This window comes from Pseudochaenichthys georgianus, unplaced genomic scaffold (genome assembly GCF_902827115.2).
Source record: "Pseudochaenichthys georgianus unplaced genomic scaffold, fPseGeo1.2 scaffold_457_arrow_ctg1, whole genome shotgun sequence".
Lineage (NCBI taxonomy): Eukaryota > Metazoa > Chordata > Actinopteri > Perciformes > Channichthyidae > Pseudochaenichthys > Pseudochaenichthys georgianus.
In genome coordinates this window covers 54,149-72,047 of record NW_027263022.1, presented here as the reverse complement: position 1 = coordinate 72,047, position 17,899 = coordinate 54,149, and the positions used below count along the sequence as shown (strand labels likewise).

The 17,899-nt window shown below is 42.0% G+C and overlaps 1 protein-coding gene across 1 annotated transcript; it reads left to right on the top strand.

Annotated features, from left to right (window-relative positions):
• The first annotated feature begins 1,216 nt into the window (after window positions 1-1,216).
• fgfbp3 (fibroblast growth factor binding protein 3) lies at window positions 1,217-14,947 on the top strand. Its single transcript, XM_034078660.2, has 3 exons — window positions 1,217-1,288; window positions 12,475-12,754; window positions 13,815-14,947. The coding sequence occupies exons 2-3, from the start codon at window positions 12,480-12,482 to the stop codon at window positions 14,260-14,262; spliced, it is 723 nt and encodes a 240-aa protein (XP_033934551.2). The 5' UTR covers window positions 1,217-1,288; window positions 12,475-12,479; the 3' UTR covers window positions 14,263-14,947.
• Window positions 14,948-17,899: the final 2,952 nt, after the last annotated feature.

Below are 17,899 nucleotides of genomic sequence, written 5' to 3'. Positions count from 1 at the left end.
CGGTGTGTCCGGGCCTTTAGAGCTTCTTCATGTTTACCATAGTCATACTCTAAAATATACACTACAAACTTGTCTAGATGTCTAAAAAACGTTAACTTTTCTACCTCATTTTACCCATTGAACCTGCTTCAACTCGCGGAAGCTATTAGACAATAAAGTATTTCAGTCTTCAAGCAGGTGACAAATGAACTTATGAAAAACAGAAAATCATTTTTCAGCATGATAAAAAAAGAGGGATCTTTTGTTGTAAATTACGTTGGGAAAGGCCCGCACTTTATCAGCAGGTTACTTTTCATTTCTCCCCTGCATAAGAAACATTTTTCACCTAACAGTTGAGTAAGTCTTAAAACCTAAACAGGGTTCTCAACAAAACAACGTCAACATAAGAAGTCGGCTTTATAACAATGTATAATCAAGTCAAACCTGTGCCCTGCATTACCCGCCAACATTCTCAGCTTTCATATTTATTCTGCTTTTTATTTAATTACTGTTATCTCAAAAACAAAATCAATGCAACTGTGATTCAAAAGTGACCTTTAATTGAAAAGTCTAAAATATTTCAGATTTTGTTTGGGTGTTAAAAAAAGGTATATATTTTTTTATTACAAAATGTAAAAATATATATGTTTTAATATAATATAAAATGTATATATTATTTTTATAAAAGTCTTATTGTTTGACACACAAGCATCGAAACCTTTGAGGTGTCTCCCACAGAGTGACGAACCACACAAACACACACACACACACACACACACACACACACACACACACACACACACACACACACACACACACACACACACACACACACACACACACACACACACACATATCATTTATACATCACTTCAGGGGACATTACATTGACTGACATGCATTTCCTGGAGACTTATCCTAACCTTAACCATAACCAACACATGCCTAACCCTAACCCTTACCCTTACCCTAAACCTAACCAAGTCTTCACCCTAAAATTAATGATCCCCCTTATGGGGACCTCCAATGTGTCCCCATAAGGGAGGCGAGTCCCCACACGTGACTGTGTAAACAAATGTAGGTCCCCACAAGTATAGTAATGCTAGGCAACACACACACACACACACACACACACACACACACACACACACACACACACACACACACACACACACACACAGTGGGAGGGTTTTTGGTTCTCCCTGCACCCCTCTCCTCCCCCTCCTTTATCCCGGCCGTCTCCCCTCTTTTATCCGAGTGTTTTCTCCCAACATTCCCACAGCGTCTCAGATCCGTGGAGCGTCACATGGTAAGAGCACCGGCCTCACACATTCACACACACTCACACACTTGAACACTTTCTGCTTCTTCTTCCTAACACCGTCAGATATTAGAGACGACAAAGAAAGACTTGGGGTTTTTAGTCATGACTTATTGATGAAGTGTGTTTTCGGAGGGGGGGTGTCTGGTGTGCTTGGTTGGGGGATTATTTTTGTTTTGGTGTGTCTTTGTTTTTCATCTCCTTTTCAAATGCTGCAGAGGAAATCTGACTTATACTGACAAAAGGGATCAGTTTTTATCTTAGTTTTTAATTCAAGAACGTGACTCTGTGAAGGGGAAACCTGAATATGTTGAAAGAGGAACTGAAAGAAAGTAACATTTTAAAGTAAAAATGGACTTGGTAATGTTTAACGCTGAGTGAATACAAAGGGTTTTGAACAGTCAATATTGGATCTACTTTTTTCTTATGCATATTGCTGTTGTTTCTCCATTACAATCTCCTCGAACCTCCTCAACAATTCCTTAATATAACTTTTTATATTTCCCATTTCCTATTGTCTTGTAACATACCTCTAACACATATATATATATTATCCTGTTAAGTGAAGTGTTTCGTGCTCCTTTCATTCGCCTTTTAACTCCGCTTTGGTCTCCACCAACTCCTGTAAAAACTAGATATTTAAAGTAGGGATATATGAGATTAATATTCAGCTCATGGCCGATACTGCTGTTTCCCCTAAAAGCTGAATAACTTTCTGGATATCTTAAGAAAGAGACAGTAAGGAATTTTTAAGTAACACAGTCAACAGTGGACTTTCTTTTCTCTTGTATAAAGTGCAAACTGCTGACGTTTCTCTGTCGTTTGTTGGAGTTCTGCCGATCTCCTAAAAAAATGGGATGTTTTTTCATCACGTCAGACACAAAACTTAATAATCCTATTTCTAAATGTGTTCTTGGTATCCAATAATGTCTGGTAACATGCCTCCGACATATACAGTATAACCCTTATGCCACTGGAGTCAAGTGTTTTGTTCACCTGATGATAATTATATCTCCTTTTAACTCTACTTCAGTCCCACCAACTCCTTAAAAAATACGTGTTTTACGTAGGGATTCATGAGATTAATTTTCAGTCGATAATCAACCCCCTCATGGCTGATGTGTTCGCTAAAAGCCAAAAAAATATATAGAGTTGTGGATACCTTGAAGGCCCTGTCACACTGTCCCGAAATTGACACCCGATGGACACACGATAAAGGAAATGGTCAAATTCGGCTATGATCGTAGCAACATCGGGCCATTCGTGAGGGCATTTAAGCCATCGTACGACCGCCGGTGTAGTTTCTCAGGCTCCGGCAGCAACTTCGTGAGCGGCAACTTCGTAAGGCACTCGTGAGGGCATCTTGTCAAATCGTGTCATCTTCGTGTTATCATCGGTGCATTCACATTCACTCTGATCGGGGTGAATGCCCGATGGCACCGAGGATAACAAGATGCCCTCACGATGGCCTTACGAAGGGCAAAATTGACATACGAATTCAACACGAAAATGAACCTTCGCAAGGTCCTTCGGCAATTTTTTGGCATGCCAAAGATTTTGCCTCCGCTCACGAAGTTGCTGCCGGAGCCTGAGAAACTCTGCCAGCGGTCATACGATGGCTTAGACGCCCTCACGAACGGCCCGATGTTGCTACGATCACAGCCGGATTTGAACATTTCCTTTATCGTGTGTCCATCGGGTTGTTTTATTGCACAACAAAATCATGTAAATATATTATTTAAATAACCCAATTTGTGTTCTGTGAAACTAAAAAGGATATAATATATTATTTTGAAGGACAGTTGACAGGAAATTGTTGTTGTTATGGAAACAACATTACGGAGAAAACGTAATATTTTCTACATATAAAGACGGATAAAGTAAAGAACAAAGTCTGAAGATATCAGTACAGTATCATAGTACTGTAACATAATTGTTTTTGGTACTTTCATTGCAGTTGTATGTCTTAAATGTAATGTAAATGTTGCCTTCGTGTGTGGTTCGGGGCCATCTTCGTGCGAAATTCACAATTCCATATTCGTGTGTCCATCGGGTGTCCACTTCGGGACAGTGTGACAGGGCCTTTAGAAAGAGACAGGAGCTTCTGAGGTTGATGTGTTTTAATTGCATGAAAACCCAGTATCTGCAATGTTGCTAAATCGTAAGTAGCCACAGATAACAGATAACTTAACATATCCAGCAATTGTCGCTTTAGAAAGTGTGTTTTCCCATTTATTAGAAATGAAACAATGGTTACATAATTTGACTGTTTTGCTGCATGGTTTCCAAGTTCTCAAACTTTCGTGGAAATACGATACGATACAATATACTTTATTGTCCGCGTAAGGACATTTGTTTTGGACTCCGTCCTGCAGTTCCGCATACATGTACATATACAAACATAGTGGTCATTAAGAGACATACACATATCATCAGTCATACACCGTTTGAACAAACACAATACACAGACGCACATACTGACAATGGCGACCTATTGCACAAGCCTCATGGCCAACATTTAAAAAGTACATTTCATTACATTTGACTACATTTCATTTCCTGTGAATGTCAATAAGCTTAATGGACGTAGGTAGGAATGAGTGCTTATAGCGGTTCAGCCTGCTCTTGGGAACCCTGAATCTTCTACCAGAAGGTAGGAGCTGGAAACCTGGGTGGAGTATGTGGGTGGGATCATACACCATTTTGTTTGCCTGTCTGATAATGGACTGCTCGTATATGTTTTGGAGAGATGGGTGTTTTTTAACCCCCATAATTTTCATAGCAGTCTGTACCAGGCGAGCGATCTGTGACTTTGACTGCACTGTCAAGTTACCATACCAGGCAGTAACACCTAATGATGCTCTCCATTACTGCATGATAGAACAGTAACATGAACTTCTGGTCGACTTCGAAAGCCCGGAGTCGACACAGAAAGTACAATCGCTGTTGAAGTCTAGAGCACAGACCTTGAACATGCGCCTTCCAGCTGAGTGAAATGAAGCAACTTTTCCAAACTACACAATGGTGTACATGCTACATACATGTGTTAACTATGGCATATCAGAACTGGGAAACAGTGTTATGTCCCCTAAAGCTAATTATGTATAACTTCTTGATATCTTATAAAATAGACTGGCAACAGGATCTTCTAGATGTACTTTTTACTTGCAAGAAAACTAGAATCCGTAATATTGAAAAGTCTTTAGTAGTCACAGGTCCTACATTACTGAGATGATTTCCTGTGATTGACTCCTTAGACAGTTTGTCTTTCTAATTAGTCAGAAATGAAACAATGGTTATATAATTGGACAGTCTTTATAGTTTTTCAAAAATAAGTTCTCGAACTTACCTTGAAATAAAGCAATTGTTCAAAATTACACGACGGTGTCCATGCTGAAGTGAAGTCTACTTGGGTTACTGACACAGCAACATATATGATGACTCAATATACCTTGATGTACAGTATATTCACAGACATTAAGATAAGACCTATAAGATAACCGGATCATTTCAATTAAGGGTTGTGGTAAGAAGCTAAGCTCAAATGTATGGAGTTAAGATGATAGTGTATTGTTAAAGTCTTGGTATATTCACTGCAGGTTCAACAAAAGTCTAAGAGTTTTGCAATGAGTTTCGGACAGACAGCAGGACACATTTGGAATTAAGGATGCAGACACATTAAAGATAATACTGTAATTGTGCCTAATTGAGAAGCCCGTTAATTTGAGAAAGCTTTAACTGATCTAAACCCACCGCCGTGCTCCGGAGCAACATGTCTTTTTTGATTTATTTCCCACCTCATCACTGCACGAACACAAACTATCGATGTGATTCATTATACAACCATGTAACCCGTTTTGATATCATTAACCGTTCAGGACGGTTTAAACACTGAGGACACACACAGGACATGAATACATGTATATCATTAATACACACTCTAATTACAAATGCAGCTCATTAAACACAAAGCAAGTAACATAAATCACTGCGATGGAAAGACTGTCCAAACCTTCAGACCAGTTCTTTTCATGTATTGACTTAGTTTTAAATTTAGAAGTCTAATAAATATGAAATATGCATGAATCAGTGCTGACAGATCTGCAATGAACGATAAAGATACAAACTTGGATCAATGAGAAAGAAGCATGCAGGTATATTTGCTTCAACTAAGATACGCTTTAATGGGCTAAACTCTTAAGTGCTATATAAACAGCTCTGGGAAAAATTAAGAGACCACACCAAATTGTTCTTGAATCTCAAACTCTACATGTATGGCAGCCAGTCCACTCCAGGGTCCAGTTTACTCAAACACATATCCATACAAAGTAAAACCAGAGAAGATAAACTGATAATGCTGCAGTGGTATTTTCCAGAGCTGTCTATATGTTATTGTTTTACTGCCAAAGGTACAGGTGAAGCCGGTTGGTTTGCAAATGATCTAGATTAAATATATAGATCATTTGGTTGTATGCATTTCAGATTTGAAGTTTTAAAATTACCTTTCCATCATTTGGTTATTTTTATCTGTCCTCTTGCATCAGTACGTTGTGGTTGAGATGACATAGTTTGATTCTAAAAGAGTATTAGGGGGCAGACAATCATGGCCTAACTAGCAAAGGAGAAAAAGCCCAATTTGCTCCAAAATGATGCCAGCTCTTCCTTCACCCATGCTTCACTCTTCCACCTAATTTTATTAAAATCGGGCCAGTGACGTTTCTTTTATCCTGCTGACAAACTGCAAACTTGAGCTCTTTGGCGGAGTTTAGAAATAATGAACCTTCTCTTCCTGCTTGGTGTTGAAAGCTGAATGTCCGCTCCTTCTCTTCTTGGGAGAGAGTTTCTGACGCTTGGCTGATTTTCAATGAGAGACTCACACCCCCACCCTGTGTTCATTGTCTGGGAAATCTTTAGTGGTGTTTCGCCTCTTTTCGGCTTCTTGAGCTGCTTGGTTTTGGTTCCTATAAATATACAAAACGTTACAACCAAATGCACAAATATATGGTTTTCTAGGTAGTACTTAATCAGTGAAGTAGACTTCCTGTTGGAGGGTTCGATAACTTCCTGGTGGAGGGTTTGATACCTTTGTGTTGGAGGGTTTGATACCTTCCTGTTGGAGGGTTCGATAACTTCCTGTTGGAGGGTTTGATAACTTCCTGTTGGAGGGTTTGATACCTTCCTGTTGGATGGTTCGATAACTTCCTGTTGGAGGGTTCAATAACTTCCTGTTGGAGGGTTTAATAACTTCCTGGTGGAGGGTTTGATACCTTCCTGTTGGAGGGTTTAATAACTTCCTGTTGGAGGGTTTGATAACTTCCTGTTGGAGGGTTTAATAACTTCCTGTTGGAGGGTTTAATAACTTCCTGTTGGAGGGTTCAATAACTTCCTGTTGGAGGGTTTGATACCTTCCTGTTGGAGGGTTTGATACCTTCCTGTTGGAGGGTTTGATACCTTCCTGTTGGAGGGTTGATAACTTCCTGTTGGTGGGTTTGATAACTTCCTGTTGGAGGGTTCGATAACTTCCTGTTGGAGGGTTGATAACTTCCTGTTGGAGGGTTGATAACTTCCTGTTGGAGGGTTCAATAACTTCCTGTTGGAGGGTTGATAACTTCCTGTTGGTGGGTTTGATAACTTCCTGTTGGAGGGTTTGATAACTTCCTGTTGGAGGGTTTAATAACTTCCTGTTGGAGGGTTTGATAACTTCCTGTTGGAGGGTTGATAACTTCCTGTTGGAGGGTTTGATAACTTCCTGTTGGAGGGTTTGATAACTTCCTGTTGGAGGGTTTGATAACTTCCTGTTGGAGGGTTTGATACCTTCCTGTTGGAGGGTTCAATAACATCCTGTTGGAGGGTTTGATAACTTCCTGTTGGAGGGTTTAATAACTTCCTGTTGGAGGGTTTGATACCTTCCTTTTGGAGGATTTGATACCTTCTTGTTGGAGGGTTCGATAACTTCCTGTTGGAGGGTTTGATACCTTCCTGTTGGAGGGTTTGATACCTTCCTGTTGGAGGGTTTGATAACTTCCTGTTGGAGGGTTTAATAACTTCCTGTTGGAGGGTTTAATAACTTCCTGTTGGTGGGTTTGATAACTTCCTGTTGGTGGGTTTGATAACTTCCTGTTGGAGGGTTTAATAACTTCCTGTTGGAGGGTTTGATACCTTCCTGTTGGAGGGTTTGATACCTTCCTGTTGGAGGGTTTGATACCTTCCTGTTGGAGGGTTTGATACCTTCCTGTTGGAGGGTTTGATACCTTCCTGTTGGAGGGTTTGATACCTTCCTGTTGGAGGGTTCGATAACATCCTTTTGGAGGATTTGATACCTTCCTGTTGGAGGGTTCAATAACTTCCTGTTGGAGGGTTGATAACTTCCTGTTGGAGGGTTGATAACTTCCTGTTGGTGGGTTTGATAACTTCCTGTTGGAGGGTTTGATAACTTCCTGTTGGAGGGTTCGATAACTTCCTGGTGGAGGATTTGATACCTTCTTGTTGGAGGGTTCAATAACTTCCTGTTGGAGGGTTGATAACTTCCTGTTGGAGGGTTGATAACTTCCTGTTGGTGGGTTTGATAACTTCCTGTTGGAGGGTTTGATAACTTCCTGTTGGAGGGTTTAATAACTTCCTGTTGGTGGGTTTGATAACTTCCTGTTGGAGGGTTTGATAACTTCCTGTTGGAGGGTTGATAACTTCCTGTTGGTGGGTTTGATAACTTCCTGTTGGAGGGTTCAATAACTTCCTGTTGGAGGGTTGATAACTTCCTGTTGGAGGGTTCAATAACTTCCTGTTGGAGGGTTGATAACTTCCTGTTGGTGGGTTTGATAACTTCCTGTTGGAGGGTTTGATAACTTCCTGTTGGAGGGTTTAATAACTTCCTGTTGGAGGGTTTGATACCTTCCTGTTGGAGGGTTCAATAACATCCTGTTGGAGGGTTTGATAACTTCCTGTTGGAGGGTTTAATAACTTCCTGTTGGAGGGTTTGATACCTTCCTTTTGGAGGATTTGATACCTTCTTGTTGGAGGGTTCGATAACTTCCTGTTGGAGGGTTTGATACCTTCCTGTTGGAGGGTTTGATACCTTCCTTTTGGAGGATTTGATAACTTCCTGTTGGAGGGTTTGATAACTTCCTATTGGAGGGTTCGATAACTTCCTGTTGGAGGGTTTGATACCTTCCTGTTGGAGGGTTCGATAACTTCCTATTGGAGGGTTCGATAACTTCCTGTTGGAGGGTTTGATACCTTCCTGTTGGAGGGTTTGATACCTTCCTTTTGGAGGATTTGATAACTTCCTGTTGGAGGGTTTGATAACTTCCTATTGGAGGGTTCGATAACTTCCTGTTGGAGGGTTTGATACCTTCCTGTTGGAGGGTTCGATAACTTCCTATTGGAGGGTTCGATAACTTCCTGTTGGAGGGTTTGATACCTTCCTTTTGGAGGATTTGATACCTTCTTGTTGGAGGGTTCGATAACTTCCTGTTGGAGGGTTTGATACCTTCCTGTTGGAGGGTTTGATACCTTCCTTTTGGAGGATTTGATAACTTCCTGTTGGAGGGTTTGATAACTTCCTATTGGAGGGTTCGATAACTTCCTGTTGGAGGGTTTGATACCTTCCTGTTGGAGGGTTCAATAACATCCTTTCGGAGGATTTGATACCTTCTTGTTGGAGGGTTCGATAACTTCCTGTTGGAGGGTTTGATACCTTCCTGTTGGAGGGTTTGATAACTTCCTGTTGGAGGGTTTAATAACTTCCTGTTGGAGGGTTTAATAACTTCCTGTTGGAGGGTTTGATACCTTCCTGTTGGAGGGTTTGATACCTTCCTGTTGGAGGGTTCGATAACATCCTTTTGGAGGGTTTGATACCTTCCTGTTGGAGGGTTTGATACCTTCCTGTTGGAGGGTTGATACCTTCCTGTTGGAGGGTTCAATAACATCCTTTTGGAGGATTTGATACCTTCTTGTTGGAGGGTTTGATACCTTCCTGTTGGAGGGTTCAATAACATCATTTTGGAGGATTTGATACCTTCTTGTTGGAGGGTTTGATACCTTCCTGTTGGAGGGTTTGATACCTTCCTGTTGGAGGGTTCGATAACTTCATGTTGGAGGGTTTGATACCTTCCTGTTGGAGGGTTTGATACCTTCCTGTTGGAGGATTTGATACCTTCTTGTTGGAGGGTTCGATAACTTCCTGTTGGAGGGTTTGATACCTTCCTGTTGGAGGGTTCGATAACATCCTTTTGGAGGGTTTGATACCTTCCTGTTGGAGGGTTTGATACCTTCCTGTTGGAGGGTTCGATAACTTCATGTTGGAGGGTTTGATACCTTCCTGTTGGAGGGTTTGATACCTTCCTGTTGGAGGGTTCGATAACTTCATGTTGGAGGGTTTGATACCTTCCTGTTGGAGGGTTTGATACCTTCCTGTTGGAGGGTTCGATAACTTCCTGTTGGAGGGTTTGATACCTTCCTGTTGGAGGGTTTGATACCTTCCTGTTGGAGGGTTCGATAACTTCATGTTGGAGGGTTCGATAACTTCCGGTTGGAGGGTTTGATAACTTCCTGTTGGATGGTTTAATAACATCCTTTTGGAGGATTTGATACCTTCCTGTTGGAGGGTTTGATACCTTCATGTTGGAGGGTTCGATAACTTCCTGTTGGAGGGTTCGATAACTTCCTGTTGGAGGGTTCGATACCTTCCTGTTGGAGGGTTTGATACCTTCCTGTTGGAGGGTTCGATAACTTCATGTTGGAGGGTTTGATACCTTCCTGTTGGAGGGTTTGATACCTTCCTGTTGGAGGGTTTGATACCTTCCTGTTGGAGGGTTCGATAACTTCCTGTTGGAGGGTTTGATAACTTCCTGTTGGAGGGTTTGATACCTTCCTGTTGGAGGGTTTGATACCTTCCTGTTGGAGGGTTTGATACCTTCCTGTTGGAGGGTTTGATACCTTCCTGTTGGAGGGTTCGATAACTTCCTGTTGGAGGGTTCGATAACTTCATGTTGGAGGGTTCGATAACTTCCGGTTGGAGGGTTTGATAACTTCCTGTTGGAGGGTTGATAACTTCCTTTGGAGGGTTGATAACTTCCTGTTGGAGGGTTTGATAACTTCCTGTTGGAGGGTTCAATAACTTCCTGTTGGAGGGTTGACAACTTCCTGTTGGTGGGTTTGATAACTTCCTGTTGGAGGGTTGATAACTTCCTGTTGGAGGGTTTGATAACTTCCTGTTGGAGGGTTCAATAACTTCCTGTTGGAGGGTTGACAACTTCCTGTTGGTGGGTTTGATAACTTCCTGTTGGAGGGTTGATAACTTCCTTTTGGAGGGTTGATAACTTCCTCTTGGAGGGTTTGATAACTTCCTCTTGGAGGGTTGATAACTTCCTCTTGGAGGGTTTGATAACTTCCTCTTGGAGGGTTTGATAACTTCCTCTTGGAGGGTTCGATAACTTCCTGTTGGAGGGTTGATAACTTCCTCTTGGAGGGTTTGATAACTTCCTCTTGGAGGGTTGATAACTTCCTCTTGGAGGGTTTGATAACTTCCTGTTGGAGGGTTGATAACTTCCTCTTGGAGGGTTTGATAACTTCCTCTTGGAGGGTTGATAACTTCCTCTTGGAGGGTTTGATACCTTCCTGTTGGAGGGTTCGATAACTTCATGTTGGAGGGTTCGATAACTTCCTGTTGGAGGGTTTGATAACTTCCTGTTGGAGGGTTGATAACTTCCTTTTGGAGGGTTGATAACTTCCTGTTGGAGGGTTTAATAACTTCCTGTTGGAGGGTTGATAACTTCCTGTTGGAGGGTTTGATAACTTCCTTGGTGAGGGTTTGAATAACTTCCTGTTGGAGGGTTGATAACTTCCTGTTGGAGGGTTGATAACTTCCTCTTGGAGGGTTTGATAACTTCCTCTTGGAGGGTTGATAACTTCCTCTTGGAGGGTTTGATAACTTCCTCTTGGAGGGTTTGATAACTTCCTCTTGGAGGGTTGATAACTTCCTCTTGGAGGGTTGATAACTTCCTGTTGGAGGGTTCGATAACTTCCTGTTGGAGGGTTGATAACTTCCTGTTGGAGGGTTTGATAACTTCCTGTTGGAGGGTTCAATAACTTCCTGTTGGAGGGTTGACAACTTCCTGTTTGGTGGGTTTGATAACTTCCTGCATTGGAGGTAGGTTGATACACTTCCTTTTGGAGGGTGTTTGATACTCTCCTATGGAGGGTTTGATTAACTTCCTCTTGGAGGGTTGATAACTTCCTCTTGGAGGGTTTGATAACTTCCTGTTGGAGGGTTCGATAACTTCCTGTTGGAGGGTTCGATAACTTCCTGTTGGAGGGTTCGATAACTTCCGGTTGGAGGGTTTGATAACTTCCTGTTGGAGGGTTGATAACTTCCTGTTGGAGGGTTGATAACTTCCTGTTGGAGGGTTTGATAACTTCCTGTTGGAGGGTTCAATAACTTCCTGTTGGAGGGTTGACAACTTCCTGTTGGTGGGTTTGATAACTTCCTGTTGGAGGGTTGATAACTTCCTTTTGGAGGGTTGATAACTTCCTCTTGGAGGGTTTGATAACTTCCTCTTGGAGGGTTGATAACTTCCTCTTGGAGGGTTTGATAACTTCCTCTTGGAGGGTTGATAACTTCCTCTTGGAGGGTTTGATAACTTCCTGTTGGAGGTCTGCTAAACATTTTGTTTTGATTGTGATATTTTAGTTTGTCAATATAAACGTATCGCCATTTGCACAGTTAATGGACAGTGCATTGATAATCTTGTCCGTATTTCATGAAACTAGCTTCATTAGACATTATACATATTGGATATTACAATTTAAGAAAAAGCAACCCAATGAAGTTGAAGTGTAGCCATGTATGAACTCTACACATCTCTAAAATGACATGATATAAACACAGGGTTAGCAAATAGCATTTTATTTCCACATCCAGCAGAAAAACATCATGATCTTCCCGACATTTGGGGAAGTCCAACATCCCCTCTCCTTTTAGCTCTGCTTTTGGACTTGAGAAGAAGAAGAACAAAAAAGATAATTATTGAGAAAAACTCAATCTGTAGCTGATACATTTTCCACTTTATCAGAACTGACTTTTTAGACCTTTTGGTAGAAATGTCCAATTTAAATGGATCCAAAATGTAACTGTCTTCTTCCTTTTCTCTTTCCTGTGTCCAAATGTGTCTTGGAAGCCACCATGAGTTTCCTGCAGTGCAGTTTCCTCGTCCTCGTCCTCCTCTGCCTCCCCCTCCTCACTGAAGCCAAGCGGCAGCCGGGTGAAGGGAAACCGGACAAACCTCGCCAGCCACCGTCCACGGCCCCGCCGGCCAAGAGACCCAGGAACAAATCAGTACCCGGATCAGGAGAACTGACCACCAAGGAGGGCCACAGCTGCACCTGGCAGACATCTGGAGAAGGACTGGTGAGCCTGCTGGTGAACTGCAGCACGGAGACACTGGCAGAACCGCTGAGGTGAGGGAGGCTTCGGAATCTCACCTGACCGGACTGTCTCTGGTCGCAGTAAAGTGGCTGATCCTGGGAATATTCACTTAGCTACAGCCTTTTTCCCACTTACGGTTTAAACAATAGAGTGTTTGTTCTTCCAGTTTTGCACTAGTAACATTGAACAATAATTTCCACTTAGGATCATCGACAGCTACACTGTTATATAGCTTTACTGTACCACATTCTTCTCCCCTGCCTCTAAGGTTGCAGTAAAGTGGTTTATCATAATATAATTCACTTATGTAGCAACAGGCTTTTTCCTACTTACGGTTGTTAGTGTTAGTTATTCTGGTTCAGCACTAGCAGCATCGTAAATAATGAGTTTTACTTGGGATCATCGTTGTCATCGACACTTCAGTGATCGGATGTTTTAACAGCATCCATCCTCCATTAGTGACTGGAGGAAGACATATGAAAATGACCCAAAATCTCATATGAGGACATGTTTAATACCTCTGTAGAGTCTCTTGGTGAAGATGGCTCTGCTTTGAGAATCTACCCATTTAAAGTTAGCTACCTATCTCACAATACAGCTAGAAAAAGTGAGCTTTCTAGTTTACTAGCTTGCTAACCTTTGCTATTCAAATGTGTAAAAACAAGTTGACCTAGGGGCCAAATTAAATTAACCTGTCAGTGTGGTAGTTACCAAGCAAAAGTAAGCTATAAAGCCAAACATTAGCTATCTTTCTATCAAGATAGGGGATGTTAGATATCTGTCTCGCTATGGCCAAATGTGTGGCTCTCTTAATTTAAATTAGATTTCATATTTAACACCCAAAAGGTTCAACTTGCAGTTCGGACCTTTGTCTTTCATTCTGGCAGTCAGCTTTAAACCAGTTCCTTGTAATTTGTTAATAGTTACTTTCATTACAGGAAGAATCTTTGTTTTGATTTTCTCTGGGGTTTTTTCAAGTAAAAGAGGGTTCTTATTTCGAGAAATACCTAAAATAGCCTTCAATCTAACCATGGTGGCAACCTGTATTCCTGATTTGCTGCTAACAGTCTAGTTTCTCTGCTTATCCTCCAGGTACTGGTGTCGTTACGCGGGTAAACCAGACCTCTGCCAGGCGTACGGGGTGAAGTCCAGCCAGTACTGGAAGCAGCTGGTGGGGAAGCTGAAGAAGAGGCAGAACGCCTGCGATGGAGAGAAGGTCCTGAAGGCGAAAACCTGCAAGAAGGCTCCATCTGAAGCCCACATGAAGATCGCCGAGCGAAGTGGAGAGGAGGAGAGGAAAGGAGGCAAGGAAGGAGGCAAGAAGAGGGGAGGAACGGCAGCCACAAAGACCTCAGCAGGAGGGAAGAGGAGGAAGAAGGACGAGGAGGAGGAAGAGGAGAAGAAGAAGACGACGACGGAGGACTGGACTGGGTTTGATGAAGAGGAGGGAGTGATGAACGACATGGCGCCCGTTCAGAGTTACTGCAGCGAGGGATGGACCTCCGTCTGCTCCTTCTTCGTCAGGTTTTTCGACGGTTGATGGGAAAACAACGAAGGAAATGTAACAAAAGCTCTTTGTGGGGCAAGTTCACGATCTGAGAGCAGCCTTCAGAACGTTTGGTCGTACGGGAAACTCCAGGCAGCTCATCTGTACAAATATCTTTTTTTCCAGCTGCTTAGGTAAAACATGTAGACTTTGAGGTAAATTTTGACGTAACATCGCACTTTGTTAACATGAGTAAATAATGTATTCGTATTTGTTGTTATCGTCGAATGACAACTGAAAACATGGCAATCTGAATCACACAGGTTTCACTGGCCCTGGAGTGAAACCACACGACAACACGTTTAATGAAGTGCAAATTAACCATCGGATTACATTTGAGTTCAGTTTGTGTTATTTTAGTATATTTAGCTCTAGTTTTCTCGTGCGGAGTTTGTTGTCGTTTCGGTCTCTAGAAATGCTGTAGACCTTGTAATGTTAGAACTAGAAATTAAAAAGTGTTTTGTGAAGAATCAATCAGCCATCACTGACGATGGAGGCGATCATTTTGATTACTAGATAAATAGTTTATTTTTGTCATTAATATTTTCTATACGCGTTTTGTAACTCTTCTCTTAAAACAATCTGATTCCTGTTGACGGCAGTGAAACCTTTTTTATACTTTTCAAGTGATTTTAACACTGTTTCTGGAATTCAATAAAAACAAATGCTTAAAATGTCACCTCAGATGCATTTCATTATTTATTATTGTACAACCACGTGATATTTGGGTCCCACCAATGAAAAGCTTTTAGTAATATTTCTTGTATGTGTCTGAAAATACAAAGATGCAGCAGCTCAGTAATAACATGGTAAATATGACATTATTTCACTGTGATCAAAACCTTGTTATGACCAATATTTGTCCGGTAATTACCATAAAAAACGTTTGTACATTTTGCAGAATTTGCATCAACCAAACTCCTATGTTAGGGATGTGGGTGCGAACACGTAAAGTCGGTGAAAGCTTAGGGCTGTCCCATCCATACTTGCCAACCTAGAGACCTCAGAAAACGGGAGCATTTCAAAACCACCGCGGGGGGGGGTGCTCGTGGATCACCGGAGCTGTATTAGCTTAACATGCTTATTGTAGTTGTAAGTGCACTGTCTTGATGGAGCATATGTGTGGGCTGGACAGGAAAGGAGTGAGAAGGGGGGAGTTTTGTCGATTATTTTTCAGTTTTCTGTAACTATCTCCCTCACCCTCTCAGACTTTCAGTTGCGCACGCTACTAAAGAGATCATGGAAACCACACAATGGTGTAGCTGTATTAAAGTCCGAGTGGTAACAGTCGTGTGTAAATCTGATTTTGTCAGAAATCGGGAGAAATGCGGGAGAAATATGACCCCGGGAGGAAACCGGGAGAAGGCAATGAAATCGGGAGTCTCCCGCGAAAATCGGGAGGGTTGGCAAGTATGGTCCCATCGTCAACTCTTCAAGTTCTTGATGCTCTAAACCACATGTGTCAAACTCAAGGCCCGGGGGCCAAATCCGGCCCTTGGTGGATTTAATTTCGGCCCACAGGATAATTTCTAATTCCTGTTAGATCTGGCCCTCCGGTATATTGCACGCACACCTTCACTCCATCCTGAGGGTCTCCTCCGCTCAGAGCCTGAGCCCAAACATTGATGACGGGTGGCGCAGTGGTCTGTGCGTTTGATCATCAGATCAAGGGGGTGTTGGGGAACTCCAGCTCCCGACCCACTGCGTCAGGCCGTTGTGTCCTTGGGCAAGACACTTCACCCGAATTTGCTCTTGTGGGCATTGTCCACAGTAGATTACCATTACATGTATGATCTGTAATGTGTATTTGTAAAGCGCTTTGAGAGTCTTTGATAAAGCGCTATAATAAATATAAGGATTATTATTATTATTATTATGACCTTGCCCCCTGATGAGATGCCAAGTGTCTGAGCTAGCATCACAGAGCAGCACACTGAGTTCAATGGATGCTTCCTTCTGCACTTTCTCTCTCACGACAACAGGGCATGTTTGGTTTCTCTTTGAGGGAGATAGTTTTGTTGAAGCTGTTGTTGGCCTGTGGGAAAATGTACTCATAAGAAATGACTCTGGAAAAGCTGCAGATAGAGCCATAAGAAATTAATGCAACCGATTATTTAACGTTTAATGTTGTTTTTATAGGCAATAATTTAAGCTTTGTTAGTTCCAGGTTTAATATGTGCAATAAGTTCATTTCAATACGTTTTGCAATAAACATTGAACCACTAGTACCCATTTTTTAATTTTGGCCCACTGTGTATTTGAGTTTGACCCCCCTGCTCTAAAGCAGCCATTTCCCGCCCTTTATGTAAAGTTTCCGTAGCTCTGCATCTCTGCAGACTTTGACTGACAGACTTCATAGTTTGGTGACACTGGGCTGTCTGGAGACACGAAGTAAACATGTTATTTTCCATTTGAACGAAAGCAGGGTTTTCTGCGTTAAGGGGACATTAGGATGGGCCCACGGTCTGGTGACCTTTCAGGAAAACCATTCAGCCGTAGACATTTTTCATTTCATCTCATAAAGATATACATTATGGATGAGGAAGGGTCGTTCACAGCGACCTGGAGTTTCCCCTCGTCCTGTTGTTCCTCTTTACGCCTCAGTGTTCACGTGCACAGGTCATAAAGAAATGCCATCCACCTAGAAACATCTATTCACTTACAAATTACAAAAACAGGATTAAAGTGCATTCAAGACCACACACACACACACACACACACACACACACACACACACACACACACACCATCTGACGTTTCTGTTCTTCAGTATAGTAGAAGTGGAAACGTGCACAAAAAACTCTGTTAGCAAGAACCAGCATTTGCTGTTGTCGCTTCATGTGTGACGCCAACTAAAGGAGCTGAAAAGTAAATAATAAATTTCAGCGCACGCTTTGACGTTATAAACCCAGATTCTCTCCGTCATGTCAACATCGTTTCTAAAGAAAGTCAAAATATTCTTTTCCAGTTACCGAAAATGACATTTGTGTGTGAACAGGAGGTCAACACAATTAGGACACACCTGTGTTTGAGTGGTTTTAGCCTCACATCGATGCATTCTTCCTCATCTTCTGGTCATTGGGAGATGCATCCACACTGTCTTGCAGAATAGCAGCAATGAGTGGATTTCAGCCTTTATAGGCTCTTGCTTCTTCCATTGATGCATGATGCTTCTAAAAGTAAAGTGTCCTGCTCTCTGGAGCTGATATCAGACAGCTTCGAAGAATTAGAAAAGTTCCCCACGGAACAAATCGATGGAGGATTTGTGTCACCTTGAGAGAAAGCTGCCAGCTTCACAGAGGAAGGTCAGTGTTCCTGTACTGCATCAAGAGGAGTGTTTCTGCAGGTACACACTGTGCTAGGCCTCGAGATAAAGCTGTGGTAACAACAAGGGGTAACAGTCTAGTTCAGAGAGGTTCAAGCCTCCTTTTCACTGCTTTATTTGCACTTAAACTGCTCGTGTCCTTATGCAACTGATTTGCAATATACATCAACCCTTAAGAAAAAGATAAGATAAGATGGACCTTTATTAATCCCTGTGGGGAAATTCAGTAGTTCAAACAGCAACAGGTTAAGACTGAAAAACAGGACAGCACAGATTCAATCAAGATGAATGATTAATACAGAGACA

Bases quoted from the DNA above. Each gene is read 5' to 3' on its own strand.
- fgfbp3 (XM_034078660.2), top strand. From the start codon at position 12,480: ATGAGTTTCCTGCAGTGCAGTTTCCTCGTCCTCGTCCTCCTCTGCCTC. The intron at 12,755-13,814 runs GTGAGGGAGGCT...CTTATCCTCCAG, and splicing joins ACACTGGCAGAACCGCTGAG to GTACTGGTGTCGTTACGCGG.